The 15,585-nt window shown below is 50.1% G+C and overlaps 1 protein-coding gene across 2 annotated transcripts in view; it reads right to left on the bottom strand.

Moving 5' to 3' along the window:
• The window catches only part of USP43 (ubiquitin specific peptidase 43), a 50,772-nt gene that overhangs the window by 33,872 nt on the left and 1,315 nt on the right, over positions 1-15,585 (bottom strand). For both annotated transcript variants that reach the window (XM_032321193.1, XM_032321194.1), the window contains exons 2-3: positions 9,066-9,197; positions 1,771-1,874 (exon numbers count right to left, since the gene is read on the bottom strand). In XM_032321193.1, the coding sequence (XP_032177084.1) occupies positions 1,771-1,874; positions 9,066-9,197 (236 nt within the window). The remainder of the gene's footprint in view (positions 1-1,770; positions 1,875-9,065; positions 9,198-15,585) is intronic.

Raw genomic sequence — 15,585 nt, 5'->3', positions numbered from 1 at the left:
GGCTTCAAAATCTGCAGCAGCTTCCCGTGCCCTTGAGGCGAAAACCCACACCTGCACCACCAGACCCTTGTCCACCCCTCCAGCCATACCTCCTGCCCCCTCCCTCCCTGGCAGCTACCTTGCCCTTTCTGTCCCCTGCTGTGCCGACGTCATTCCAACCCCAGGCCCTTGGCCTCAGCTGTTTTCTCTAACCGGATGACCCGGTCCCCAGATACGTGAATAGCTGACACCTCGTCACTCTGCTCTCAGCTCAAATGTCCCCCCCTCTAAAATGAAGCCTCCCAGGCCACCTTATCTAAGGCTGGCTGCCTCCCCCACACTCCGAGCCATGTGTTATCACCATGGCGAGCCGCTGTGACGTGTGTGGTGTGTTACCGAACACCTGCTCCAGCAGAACGTGAGCTCCATGAGAACGGGGGCCACACCCTGTTCGCAGCTCCCTTCTGGCACTGAGAGGGAAGTGGCCCATCGTAGGTGAAATGGTAAAGATCGAGGGTGTATTTGGAATTAAAGATCGAGACAAGCACGCCAGGGGTACCTGGCTGGTGTCTCTTGCTCTTGTGGGCATAGAGTGGTGTTCCTCACTTACCCAGGGGACCCAGCATAAGAGCAGACGCTGGAATACTTGAAAGAAGGGAAGAGAGGGAGCACGTGTGCACGGGAGCCAAGGGGGCCAAGAGAACGGGTGAGTCGAGAAATAAGCAAACTCACTGTACAAAGACACAAGTGAGCAGTACCAGGTGGCAATCTTGGTGTCTCTGCACTGCAGTCTAACCTACCCTGGTCTTGGACTCTCTTTTCCCTCCTCCTAGACGATCTTTCTCCTCCTCTTTTTTTCTGTCTCATTTTTGTTTCTAGCAGCCCCTACGCCGGGCACCTGCAGATAAGACGGACACCCAGCACAGAGCTTTCCTGGCTAGCAACGGTCGGCCGCTCCAACACTGAAGCTCGCTCTGTGCATGCCACTGCAGGAAGGAAATGGGCTTTACTTCGTGTACAACAATAACACCTAGGCTCATTTAGAAGCATTTTTAATTAACAAATATGCTCAGCGACCAACGGTAGCATGTCACCAAGGGGAGGCTCTCTGTAACGGATGGCTTCCCTGAAATCCTGATTACTGTGCTCATTCCCACATGTGAACAGCTTCCATGCAGGCTGGAGACACTCCCACCTGTTCAATCCTAGCCATCCCTGAAGCCCATCAAAAGGCACACCTCCTCCAAGAAGCCCAGGGGGGTTTCTCTCCATAATGCCCCTTCCTTGCAGTCAGGGCTTTTACTAGACCTTCACAGTGCTTGGAAATATACTATCTTATCTCTGAACTTGGAAATACACTGCCTTATCTCAGGCTCTGAACTGTCACATATATGAAAGCCTGAAGAGAATGTTTCTGAATTCAGAGGCAGTGTAATTATCCTCCATGTTGCTGGGAAATCTTCAGCTTGAAAGAACTTGGCAAACTGGGCTCTCCGACTGCAGGAATGAATGGGAAAGGTCTCGCCAAAGGCTCAATGATTGCCTTGCCGGCTGGGGAAGCCCTGACCTCCACAGTCAGGTTCTAGAACCCCCTTCAGAGGGAGATGGGAGGCCCAGGAGCCAGCGAGGCTAACCACCAGGGCTGACAGGAGGGAGAGGTTAACTGGGATCTGTAATGGGAAGAGAAGGGCGCTTGGGTCTCTTGTCTTGGGATCAACAGGAGACCAGTTGCGGGCATCCAAGTCCGGGCGATCCGTTCCAAACCCATCCTCCTCTCCCCTAGATTCTTACCTATACTGCGCTTGAAAGTGACTCTGCACAAAGCTTGGGACTGGAGAAGGCTGAGCTGATGGTGACGGGAGGTTCTCGGGGCTTCTGCTGGCTTCAGGCTGAGGCTGCAGAGAGATGAGGAAAGGAAGCAAGATGAGACACGGCTCCCACCGCTCTACTGCCTCCGGACCGCCCAGCCCTGGCCCTTCCGTTGACTTCGCCCCAATTCCATGGCTCCTTTGGTCTCTAGGCCTCCCAAATCCCCTCCAATGGAGAAGGTGCTGAGGGAGCAGAGCAGAAGCGGAGGCGTGGGAATGCTCCCACACACCTGACCACCTCCGCCGTGACCTCGGTCTCGCCTGTCCCCGTTCCCTTCCCCATCCTGCTGGGCCCCGCGTGTCTATACCCTACATGTCTATACCTGCTAGACCCCATGTGTCTATACCTCCCATTTACATCTCCTTCCTGCTGGGCCCCACGTGTCTCTACCCCGCGTGTTTACACTGCTGGACCCCATGTATCTACACCTCCTGTCTGCATCTCCTTCCTGCTGGGCCCTGCATGTCTACACCCTACGTATCTATATCTGATGGGCCCTCTGTCTATACCTCCTGTTCGCGTCTCCTTCCTGCTGGGCCCCGTGTGTCTATACCTCATGTGTCTACACCTGCTGGACCTCGTGTGTCTACACCTCCCATTCGCACCGCCTTCCTGCTGGACCCTGCGTGTCTATACCTCTTGTTTGTATCTCCTTCCTGCCGGGCCCTGTGTGTCTACACTGCCACCGCTCTGAATGTGTCCACACCACATCTCCCATCCTCCACCTGCTGACCCGCCCCACCCCCATCTCCCGGGAGCCAGTCTGCACGTGAGCATCGGAACACTAGGCTTTGCCCCTCAGAATCACGCGTAAGCCTCCTTCACCCCACATCAGTCCTGCTGTGCCCCGCTTTGGATCCCCTTCTGTACTCCCTTTCTGGTGCTCCTGGAGCAAATTCACACACACGGGAGGCTTAAAGCGGCAGAACTGTATTCTCTCACGGTTCTGGGGACCAGACATCCAAAATTAGCATCCCCAGGCCACGAACGGGGATGAGGGGGCTCCGGGGAACGCGTCCCTCAGCTCTCCTGGCCTCTGGCGGCTGCAGGAATCCCACGGCCAGGGGCCACATCACCCCAGGCTTTATGGCCAGTACATTCAAAGGGCCAGGAGAGGAACGCACAGGACGTGCATGCGGTAAGACATAGCCATGTCTGAAACGTCATTTAAAATTCATCGAGAAGCAGTAAGATGAGGAAAAACGTAGATGGAGTGCGGCGTATACAGGTGGACAGAGACACGATAATACAATGTTAGTAAAATGTAAACTGTAGAGTCTTGGTGGTGGGTAGGAGGTATCCACTGTATCATTCATTCGCTTTTTCCATCATACGGAATTTTCCATAATGAAAGACTGGGGCAAAGACTCAGGATGGAACCTTCTTACTAGCCCCATGGTTTTGTGAAGCTGTGTCTTAGCACACGGGATGTGCGAAGGGAAGCGGAAATCGGGACTGGGGGCGAGTCTGATGTCACACGGGGGGTGGGAGTGGGGGGCTTCCGTGTCCTAAAGACGACTGCCCGGTTCAGTGAACAGCACAGCAGCAGGACTCAGAATCCCCCTCTGGGCTCCGGCGGCCAGGGACCTAATCCCTCGGAAAGAACACTCCTTGGGAACGCTGCCCAACCTCTGAGCCGGATGAGACTGTTACTTAACCCCTTGGCCCCACGACTTCCCGACTTCTATCAAGGGATGCTGAGTAACAGTGCCCACCTCGGAGGGATGTCCTGGAACTGGAGGAGCTAACATATATGACACTTGGAACAGGGAGCACGGTCTGCTGTTGCGGAGACATGGCAGGGAGTACCTGATGGCTTCTGAACCCACGGGGTAGCGACACGCATGGCGAGATGATTTACCCTGATGCCACGCATGGAGACGAGCGGCGGGTCCGGAGGGAGGACACAGCTCAGCAGGCTCCAGGGCCCGGGACACAATCGGGAGAGCAGGAGTCATGAGAATGGAAGCAGGGGATGGACTCCAGGTGCCCTGTGTCCGCAGCTCCTAAGTGAGCACTTGGTGGGGCAGCAAAGAGAGGGGGCGGGGACACGCAGGAGCAGCTCCAACATCCCATCTGGTACCCCGGGAATGCCTGTCTTCCGTTAGTGGACGAGGGAAAATCGAAAGGAGAAGTGGGTCCAGGAAGGGCAAGCGGAGTTTGAGTGGAAGGGGACGGACCCCGGAGGCAGAGCGGACGCTGGGATGTGTGGCTGTGCAGGGCTGAGGCCCCTTGCTTGGTCACAGCAGCCCTTCTGGAACAGGGAGGTGGGGAAGCTCTTTAATCAGGGGTCCTGCCCTCCCATCGCAAGGGACAGGCACATGGCCTGAGTGAGACCAGCGAGACAGTCCTGCCCGGGAATCATGAGCAGAGGGACTGAAAGCCTGAAAACACGGCATCCAACAGTGGTGTCCACACCAGAATCCAGCAGCTCCTGCCACCGGGACCCCCACCCCCACCCCCAGAACTGTCTGGTTCTCGGCTCCCCTCGGAGCCTGCTGCACCTCCCGCCTCTTCCCAGTCAGGCAGCCAGAAACCTCACAGTGACACAGGTGCTTCTGCATCAAGGTGATAACGTGGGGGTCTGGGCGCTGCAGAGGGCAGGACCGCCCGGGAGGGGGTATGGAAGGAGAAAATCCCTAGCGAGGCTAGGATGCGAGGCAGCAGGGTCATTTGAGAAGCACGGACAAGGACGTCAGACCGGGCTGACTCCCCTCTGCCAGCCGAGCCGCGCTGGGTGTCTCTGGGCCTTATTCTACATCCAAGGGGAACGGGAGTGGGGCGCCTGGGTGGCTCAGCCAGCAAAGTGTCTGCCTTCAGCGTGGGTCATGCTCCCGGGGTCCTGGGATGGAGCCCCACATTGGGCTTCCTGCCCAGCAGAAATCCTGCTTCTCCCTCTCCCTATCGCTTCCCCTGCTTGTGCTCTCTCCCTCTCTTGCTCTGTTAAATAAATAAATAAAATCTTTGTTAAAAAAATAAATAAAAGGAACAGGAATGTTACACCCACCTCCCCAAGCCACCATGAAAATAAAAGAAGACTCTCTAGGGGCGCCTGGGTGGCTCAGTGGGTTAAGCCTCTGCCTTCGGTCGTGATCTCAGGGTCCTGGGATCGAGCCCCACATCGGGCTCTCTGCTCAGCGGGGAGCCTGCTTCCCCCTCTCTCTGCCTACTTGTGATCTTTGTCTGTCAAATAAATAAAATTTAAAAAAAAAATTCTGTGTCCTGCAAGGAACAGCGTATGTCAGTCATAAATGGTGGCTTCCTCGTCCTCTCCCCCAGCCCCCTACCGTTCTTGATTCTCTAAGAGCGGCAATTTCTGGAAAATTAATACCCCAAAAGATTGCCTATGTGAGACCATGTATAGGAAGGTAAAAATATGCCCTTTTTGCCGGATGAAAGCATTCGAGAACCCTGAAGAAAGTGGTCCTTATGTTTTCTATTCCCGTTTCACATACATCTAGCTATATGGCCTTTACATGTTTTGAAACAGAAATAACCTCAAAAAGAAAAAAAAAAAATTGCTTGGTTACAGAGGACAGTGCCTTTCCTTCCTGGAAAGGGAAAATTAAGTTTCGTGCCGGGTCTGGCTCTGCCTTCAAGCGTCCCCAGCCGGGCCTCTGCAGGCGGCCCAGTTTTCCGAGAGCAGACACCAGGAGATGCTTCCGCCCCAGCTGGGGAAAAAGATCTTTTCCAGTCTCAGTCAGGTCAAGTGAAGACCCGGGCAAGCTCCTCTCTGGGGCCAACAGCCGCTGCCCCCATTCTTGCCCAGGACCTCAAGGCTTGGCCTGCGGAAGGAACAGAAAGTAGCCGGTGTGGCCCAGAACCATGAACAAGGGGCAGAGGGGCCTGAACGCAGGCCGAGCCATTGGCAGGCCCAGGCTGAAGTCTGGATTGTGTTCCAAAGTATGACAGGAAGCCACTGGGGAAATTTAAGGAGAGTGACATGATCTTTTGTCCTTTCTCAAAAGATGGCCCTGGCTTCAGCATGGAGAACATCTAGCAGAAGGCCAACCATGGCTGCTTTTACTTCAGTCCTCAAGCTGGTAAAAAGAATCACTGGCAAGTCCGCTCATGTTAAAGAAACTCAAGGTCACCTTAAAGAAAGGCCTGCGGCTGGTGTACTGTGCTTGGGAGCAAACTTTCCAGAGCGTTCCAGAGAACGCTTCGCCACCCCTCCAGGGGACATTGGTTGCCAATCACAGCCAGGGGGTGCCACCGGCATCCTGTGGGTAGAGGGATATTGCGGAGGCCACATTGCACAGGATCCAGATGTGGAATGTGCAGAATTTGAGAAACCCTGTTCTAGAGTCCCATTTCCCGGATGTGGACCCTGGCTCTCCCATGTACTTGCTGTGTGACTTGGGGCAAATTACTGAACCTCTAGGGGCGCCTGGGTGGCTCAGTGGGTTAAGCCTCTGCCTTCAGCTCAGGTCATAATCCCAGGGTCCTGGGATCGAGTCCCGCATCGGGCTCTCTGCTTGGCGGGGAGCCTGCTTCCCCCTCTTTCTCTACCTGCCTCTCTGCCTGCTTGTGATCTCTCTCTGTCAAATAAATAAATAAAATCTTCAAAAAAAAAAAAATTACTGAACCTCTCTGTGATCCTCCCTGCCTGTAAGCCCAATACCTCTTCCTGCCCCCAGAGGCCAGCAGAGGAAGACTGAAAGGCAATTTGCAAAGCTGTCTAGCCTTCCTACTCTGCTTTGCAGGTAGGAAGCGCTGCTTGGCACAGCCAGGGAGGAGAAGGAGGGGAACATAGGATGAGAGGCTTTTCCTAGCCACCTGTCTGGTAAGGAAAGGGATTCAGCCCACCTATGAAACGGACTCAAGTTTGATTCTAATTCCCCCAAACAGAAGTTGGGTGACCTGGGGCAACTTCCCTGACCTAACTCTTCCTTAGCTATAAAACATGAGCTATCTTCGCAAACATTAGAGCAGGATGGCTACGTAACATAGTCACCACTCAAGAATTTAGTGGCTGTCTCTTATGAGTCAGTAGTGAAGTAAGTCACGGAAAGCAACATAGGAGATGCGTGGCACACAGGCATTTTCAGTACACAGTATCTTTCTAAAAAAATACATCATTCTGATTTCAAAATGTGTTCACTGTAAGATTGTGGGATACACAGTGTGGCAGAAATGTATTTCTGCTTAGCATTCCTCTTTTTGGAGAAGGGACTCAGCCCAAAGACTATGTGAGCACTGGGGGTGCCTGGGTGGCTTAGTCAGTTACGTATCCAACTCTTGATTTCCCCTCAGGTCATGATCCTGGGGTCATGAGATTGAGCCCCGCACTGAGCTCCACACTGGGCATGGAGAATGCTTAAGGTTCTCTCTCTCCTTCTACCCCTCCTCCTCACCCCCACTCATGAAAGCACATGCACACACTCTCCCTCTCTCTCTCTAAAAAAAAGACTAAGTGAGCATTGTTGAGCCTCCTCTTGTCATCGTGTATGTGAAGCCAGTCTGAGAATGAAGCCAACAACAAACACAGAGCAGAAGACCTGGGGACATCATCTGAGTTCCTGGATCCAGCCTTACCTGAAGCTTACATGTCATAAAAGCCAATACATGCCCTCTCCTTAAGTAGGATCAAGTCAAATCTCTGTCACCTGCAACTGAAAGGGTCTGAACAGGATAAACAGAAAAGCGTTGTATTTAAAAGAAGAAAAAGCCCACAACCCAGAAACACAATCCCACAAACACCGTTAACTTTTGAGTGTGTGGCCTTCCCAGGTTCCGTTGTGGTGATGTCTTTGCTTTGTTTCACTTATGTGTTTTAGGGGTAACCCGGAAGGCTTTTGTTAAAATAAGAAAATAGGCTTTCAAGATGGACCCTCTTGTACTTGGAACACTGGAACTCTGTCCCTTCTTGAGCTGTGTTGCTTTGGGAAGGTTACTCGACCTCTCTGATTCTTGGTTTACCCATATATACGATAGAGATAATAATCCTAGTAGCACTCCGTAACACCAAGAGTTACTCAGACCGTATATAACACTCCTAAGATGTGATCTGAGGAGGTGTGTACAATCTCTACTTTCCTTGAGCAATGGGTTCACCTGCTGTCCTGAGTGTAAGGGCTGTTGTTACAGGTCTGTCAAACTCTGAGCTTTTAATTACACTATATTATTTAAAAGAGGTCTATTCTTATTCGAGACATCTATGCTTCTCCCCTCCTTTTCTTAAACTTGTTTTATTTTTTATTTTTTTAAGATTTTATTTATTTATTAGCAAGTGAGAGAGAGAACAAGCGGTGGGAGCAGCAAAGGGAGAGGGAGAAGCAGGCTCTCCACTGAAAAGGGAACCCGAGGCAGGACTTTATCCCAGGACCTTGGGACCTTGGGTGACCTGTGCCTGACTATTTACCAAAGCTTGTGTGACACCTCTTTAAACTACAGCCTATTATTCACAGATGTTGTTAAAATAACTTTGCTCACTCGTGGGATAATGACTTCACTCGCTTTGACTTCCTTGAGAGATAAAAAGATAGCAGGAAAGCAGAACCCATTGTTGATCTTTATTTAGCGAAACCCATAGAGAACACAGCTGATATCAATTAACTGTGGTCTTACAAATGATGTAGTGCTTTCTTACTCCCAGAGATTTGGGGTTTCATCAAAATCTGGGAATGTTAAGTACACACATGTAATCAACCATCCTGTGTTTGGAGAGAAAAAAAAAAAAAAAGACTGGAAGAGGTAAAATGGAACTATCTAAAATACTCATGGCTAGGGCGCCTGGGTGTCACAAGTGGTTAAGTGAACAATTCTGGTCTTCAGCTCCGGTTGTGATCTCTGGGTTGTAAGACCGAGCCCCACATCAGGCTCTGTGCTGAGCATGGAGTCAGCTTGACAGTCTCTCTCCCCCCACCTCTGCCCCTTCTGCATAAGCTCTCTGCTCTCTAAAAATAAATCTTAAAACAAGCAGAAGAAAAAGAAAATAATGGTTAAAAAGAATGAAATGCTCATGGCTTCAGATGGCCATCTTAATGCTGGAATATAGACACAAAGGAGATTTTCAAACTTTAAAATGAAAGGAAAACCCTATTCACTAGACAGATCCCTGGAGAACAGAGGACCAGAAATCCTGCGGTGGGAGGAAATGTCACACCTATAGCCTACAGGGCTAAGAGAAAGGAGCACGGAACAGCTTTGTGGACACAGGAGGCAGGATACACGGGAGCCTCGAAACACAACGCAGTGTTCCAAGAGTGACCCACCTTCTCGGCCCCCGGCCCCCGGGACGAGCCCTCCAAGTCCTCGTGCACCCGATCCAGCAACCAGAGCAGGAACTCCAGGGCGTCGTGCTGGCCATTGTCTTGGAACTGAGAGCCGTACTTGGACACAGCGTTCTGAGAGGAAAGTAGAGAGTCAAACGGTCAGTGTGGCCCTGGGAACAGCCAAGTTTGCACCTGGAAGCACCAAGTCTACCAGGGGTCACCACTCAGCCGAGCGGGGCTGACAACGTGGAAACAGCATGAAATGAGAACAATGGGCCAAAGCCTGCCCTTGCGGGGCAGTGTCTGCAAATGCTCTCCAGGCCTTCCACAGAGAAGGCACCTGCTGATAACACGTCCTGTCCTTCGGAAACCCACAGGGCTGTCTTGGTTGACTATCGGGACACTCTTGTCCCTTCATGGCGAGGATGCCTGCTCCCCTTGGCCACCTCCATCAGTCTATCCCTATTCCCTGGTTCTTAGCTCCCGCAGGTGGAAGCATCTGGCCCTACTCTCTCCCTCGGTGACTCATTCACTCCCGCGGCTTCGGCTCTCTGTTGGGAAAGACCGCGGGGCGGGTGCCCTAAACACCCCCTCTTTCTAGTGGGTGTGGAATCACACTTCTGTGGTTAGATCCCACGAGGGCTGAGCCAGCCCTTCACCCGTTCAGTCCATATTTACCCGGTGCCCACCACGTGCCAGATACTATTGTAGAGACGGGGTTACAACAGCAGAAACAAGGCACACGATAGATAGCCACGGGGCTTTCATTCCCTCCGCCCCTCCTGTCAAACTGTGCCGCAACTTTGTCGTTTTCTACGGGAAGGCATATTCCGGGTTTTATTTTTTTATTTTTTTTAAGGTTTATTTTAAAGGGTAACATATGGACATACTTAAAGAATTCAAGACATAAAAAAAGACCATCATGAAAAGTCTTCCCTCCACCCAGCTCCCCAGCTCTGGGAACCGGTCCCGGGGCGGGGGGCGGGGGGGGGGTGGTGGTACTCTTAGCATTTTTCTCAAGCATCTTTCCAGGGAAAAAAATTTTTTTTTCAAATGCATGTGCAAGCAGGAGCATCTGAGAGTAAGCAAATCCCCTTGCCTGTGCGCACGTGCACAAGCAGGTGCACACAGGCCACGGTGGTTATTTGCCCCGCCCCCTTAGACACCGCCTGCCATCAAGCCCCGCCCCATGCAGGGCTGTCCTCGGCTCCCTTGGGAGCTGTCTAAGCTCTGGGCCCAGATGATCCTCGCCAATGCCAACCAAATCAGACAGCCTGGGCTTTTTCCTTTCCCCTTCTTTAATCCTTCCACTGGGATTTAAAGGAAACTTTAGGATATGACAAAGCAAAATTCAAGATGGAATTAGCTGAAATACCAGCTGGGAGTCTTTCTTCTAGGTCTTCCTAGCTCAGGGTTCAGTGGAGGATCTAGTTTGGATTCCTCCTCCAGATTTCTTTGTCCCTTGACCCTCCAAGGAGGGCTGCCAGATTGCGCAAATAAAATTACAAGGGGCTCAGTTAAGTGTGAATTTCAGATAAGCAAATGATTGTGTTTAATAGAAGTATAGCGCATGCAGTTATTTGGGATATATTCACACTAAAATGGGACCCGTTGTTTAATTGAAATTCAAATGTAACTGGGGCATTACCATCCCACTGTCCATCCTCAGTACCAGCATTGTCTGGGCAGGGGGGGGGGGGGCAGGGAGCAGCCACCTCCAAGCCAAAATTTCCAAAAACCAGCTCTCCCTCTTAACATCAGTGTCCTCTCTCAGAGTCGCTCTCCAGCCCCTGTAGGTCAGTGCCAAGCAGTCTCGGTGACCCCTCAGCAGAAACCCATTCCCGCCAGAGTCCTAACTGCTGCAGCCCCAGATGATGGCTCCTTCCAGGCTTGGGAAGCAGGCCCATCCCCCACCTTCACCCCCAAGCTGGGTAACTTCATACCTTGGCTCAAACCTCCCCTGACTCACCATCTAACAATTCACCCTCCTCCCATCTGGCCCCAACCCCGTCTTTCACCATCCTCCCCTAGGTTGGAGAGCTCCGGCTAACCCAGAGACTTGGGTGCCCCAAACCTTGTTCTTCCCAATCCCACGGTCTACACCTTGATGTTTTCTTCCTTCCACGTGAAACCCATTCCCCTCCCCCAAATCGTGTTAACCCTTCCAGACCTATGCTCTTCCTTGTAGCCTGGCAGGGAGGCCACGCAACCTTTCCAGAAAGAATGTAAGAATTTCAAGACAGACAAGCTGGGACCTTGGACATGTCCTTCTAGAGAGACAGGGTGATTCTGCTTTGGGGGATCTGGCATAAGGAAATGCGAGCTAGGAGCAAAGATACTGCTACGTACTGAAGTCTCCTGGGGAAGACTTACGGCACACTCAGCGGGCCTTAAAAATGATGAAATAATGAGAAGAAAATCAATGAGCCTATCATTTTTTTCTTAAAGTGCAAAAATACCTATTTGAGGTTGTTTGGTATCTATCTATATATATATCCACAGCTAGAAAAGCCCAGAAATACATGGAAGTATATTAAGTGGTTATCACAGAAGGATGGGACCATAAGTGATTTTTTTTTTTTTTTAACAGTGAATTTTGTCCTTTGGCTTTTTTCTGATTAGAATGGTCTCTGGCAGGTATTTGTACAGAGTTTGGGCTTTTTCAAAATAACTTGACCTATTGATTCCTAACAGAAGACACACAAAGTCTATGAAAATGTCACCAGAGCTGTATTAAAGCAAAATCCTCACTTGGGGGAGATGGATGGAAGTATCTCGTCCTTCTACCCCTCAACCGGACATAGCTCTAGCTGCGTGTGCATTTCTCTCAACACTGATAATTTCTAACACGTCTCTTACAAAATCATTCCTAGTTATTTGCTATTTCCAGTGGTTTTTCATGAAGGAAATCTGATTTTCATACATTCTACATGGTGATTACTTTTGATTTTCTATCTTGCTTCTGACCTCATTAGTGACCGCCGTAATGCCACAATAGGGATTTCTAGACCCATCTAGCAACTTCCCTTCTGATTTCAATCTTTTCTACTCCATTTCTATTTCGTGTCTTACTGTTTCATCCAGAACTTTCAAAGTATAAGAGCAATGAAGAAGACATCCTTGCCTGTAAAAGGCAATGCCTCTTGTATATCACGTGAGGCATACTGTGTGTCTAAAACTGTAGGTCTAAAAGTGATGGTTAAGTACGTAAGCTAAGATAAACTCCAGATGGCTGAAATCCTTAATACAGCCATGGGAAAAACTAGAAATACATAACACAGAACCTTTACCAAAAGGTATGACATAAATAAAATCTACAACTTCCAGGACTGGGTTACGAAGGAGAGAGTTTGCGGAAAATATTTATGGCAACCGTAAGGGTTAAGGAACTCAGAGAAACAAGTAAAAAGAGCGTTGAGACCCAGAAGAATGGACAGTCAACATGGACAGGAAAACCCAGGCACAGTCTCACAACTAGTAAAACAGCATAAAAATCCTGTACCTCACTCTTAATCAAAGAAACAGAAATAAAAGTGAGATGCTATTTCTTTTTGTTCAGTAAGCTGAAACAGAACATTAGCCTTTGTTCCCGGCACAGGAAAAAATGACCACCGTGTGACCCACCATAGAGCTGTTATCTAATGCTAACTATGGCAATCATATTGCAACAAACATATCAAATCAATGTGTTGTACACCTTAAACTTACACAATGTTGCATGGCAGGGATAGCTCGATTTTTTTTTAACGGGTGCACCGCACTGGACATAAGTTAAACCTCAGCAACACTGATTAAAAAAAAACACATAGAACTAAAACAGTCACATCTTTGCTTTGATCACCTAAATTCACGTCAAGGGATCAAATTTAAGAAATGGCCAGAGCTGAGGACAACGATTTAAGTAGCAGGATTTCCAGTACAGTGTGATAATTAGAAATTAGACATTGTCAATTAGACACTGACTTGTACAGTCAATGTCTCTGCAGGGAATGGTTCATGGATTGAAATATGACACAATCATTTAAAATTAAGTTTTACAGAATGTTGTAATGACCAAAAGAGAGACTTAGGATAATATTTACATGAAAAGAGCAGGATACAATACTGGAAATTTCCAACATGTAGATGTTCTGATACACATCGATGTTTATGAAGGCTATCTCTGAAGGGTCCAGTTCCAAATCACTTTTGACGTTTTTAGCACCTGCCAAGTTTCTATACCATGCACATATTTAATGAACATCATTAGAGAAGCCAAGTGTCATAGATAATACCATGGACAGGATCTGTTTTCAGGTGTTTATTCATGTGCTGTTGAAACAGAGAGGTCCTACTGTCCGTAGGCTGCGTGTCTGGGAGGTCAGGAAAGAGGACACTGCAAAGCCATCCTATATGCATGGCTGGGATTGGGGTAACTGAGTCCGGCATGCCGGGCACTTCTCTATTCCCCCCTTCCTTGGTCTGAAGCGATCAATCCCTCCTCAAGACCCAACTCTTGGACAGAACCTTCCACACTTGTCCCCAAACAATTCTCCAGACCCTCTACCCAGGGGAAGAGTCTCCCATTAATTAATTAATTTTTAAAAAGATTTTATTTACTTAATTGATAAAGAGGGAGAAAGCAAGTGGGGGTAAGAGGGTGGGAGAGGGAGAAGCAGACTCCCCATTGATCATCAGGGAGCCCCATGACAGGCTGGATGCCAGGACCCTGGGATCAGGACTTGAGCTGAAGGCAGGTGCCTAACCGCCTGAGCCACCTGGGCACCCCTTCTGTTAATTTGTTTCATCTTGCATTCACGCTGCCCCGACCACAGAAGGCCCCTCAGCCCCACCTGCCCCGGGGTGATCGCAGTAATCAGTGACTGACAAGGCAGGCACATCCCCACGCTCCCCTGACCTTGCCTGACCTCTCCTGATGGTTACTTCTCTGGGGACATGCCCTCCCACGCCCCCCCCCCCCCATCAATCACCACCTCCTGCTGCAACTGCCTTCTGAGTGCCTTGTATTTTGATTCTCCAGCCCTTGTCATCAGCTCTGATCACCGGCCTATGGGATCACTGCATTAACACCACCTCTCCCGCTGGATGGGGAACTCCTAGAAAGCAGCCCCAGGAGGTTTTGCACTCAGGGCTTCTCGTGAATTCCTTGTTCCTGGGAGAGCGTGGGAACACTCCAGAAATGTTTGCTGGGTGAAGGGATGTTTCCTTATTATAAAACAAGAGGAGCCCACCTAGTCTGTAATCAGCAGGGTTTACTGAGAGCCCAGATGCTGTCCTCGTCGGCTCCCTCCAGGCTCTGGCTACCCAAAAAGTCCCCGGAAACCTCAGATGACATCACCCATGTTAACAATTAACAACCAGACTAGCCTTCACTTCCCCGGGGCTCCGAGGGAGCCTCCAGGCCCTGGGGATTAAAGTGCAGGGGTGAGATAGGAAATCCTGGTGAGTCACCGAGAGAGTGTTTACTAATTTGGAAGATTTTTTTCAAGCTACTTCTGTCTCTCCCATGGGGGCAGGACCTGCAGGAGAACAGGAGAAGTATACAAACATTACTTCCCTCCCTCCCTCCCCCATGCCTCTCTAGGTGAGAAGGCAGAATGGCAGGAATAACAAAATGCTGAGAACTCACCCATCCTCACGATGATCTGATAAGGTGGGTACTGTTCTGTCCCATTTCCCAGAGGAGGACAGTTGAGGCACAGTGGGATTTGTTAACTCGCTGGAGGTCACAAAGCTCCAGAGACCATGCTGTTAACCACACTCTACCCTACAGCAGTCCCCCACATCCTAAGTTTTCTGTGCTTTCAGGTCCTCACGGGCAAACCTTGTGGGGAAGCAGACAACCCTCCCGACTTAGGTCAGAAGCTCAATGGTGTGGCAACACCGACCTCCCCCGCCTTGCCTGGCCTCATCACCTTGGCATTTTATCACCTTGCATCCTTGCCAGAAGGGTGAGTACAGCATATGATATTTGCAGAGAGAGACACCACATTCCCCTACCTTTTATTATGGTATGCTGTTATAACTGTTCCTTTATGATGAGTTACTGCTGTTTCTCTCCTACAGTACCTGACTTACAAAGTAAGCTTTACCGCACGTAAGTATGCATGTGTAGGAAGAAACATGGTATTAATCTATGGCTTCAGGCACCCACTGGGGGTCTTGGGATGTATCCCCCAAACATAAGCAGGGGAACACCGTACTGCCTCATTACTGAGAAGGTGAATGCTGCCACAGGGAGATGCAAATGACATCCTACTGACCCACTGACCTGAAGAACAGAGAGGAGAGCAGGAGGCTGGCACCCTGTGGGTCACATGGCAAAGACTGCTTTTTCAGGCTGAAACTCAAGAGCGGTGATGCCTGTGGAATGAACACTGACAGGTTCCCCTCCCCCAAGAACAATCTTTAGTCCATGGGGAGCCTCAGCTCTCTGCCCAGAGCTGTGGTTTTGGTAGCAGGAAGCAAGCCATGTGCATCAATGATCAGGAATTCTGTAATCCAACTGGGATCCCAGACA

This window comes from Mustela erminea, chromosome 18 (genome assembly GCF_009829155.1).
Source record: "Mustela erminea isolate mMusErm1 chromosome 18, mMusErm1.Pri, whole genome shotgun sequence".
Classification (NCBI taxonomy): domain Eukaryota; kingdom Metazoa; phylum Chordata; class Mammalia; order Carnivora; family Mustelidae; genus Mustela; species Mustela erminea.
This window is presented reverse-complemented; position numbering and strand designations above follow the sequence as displayed.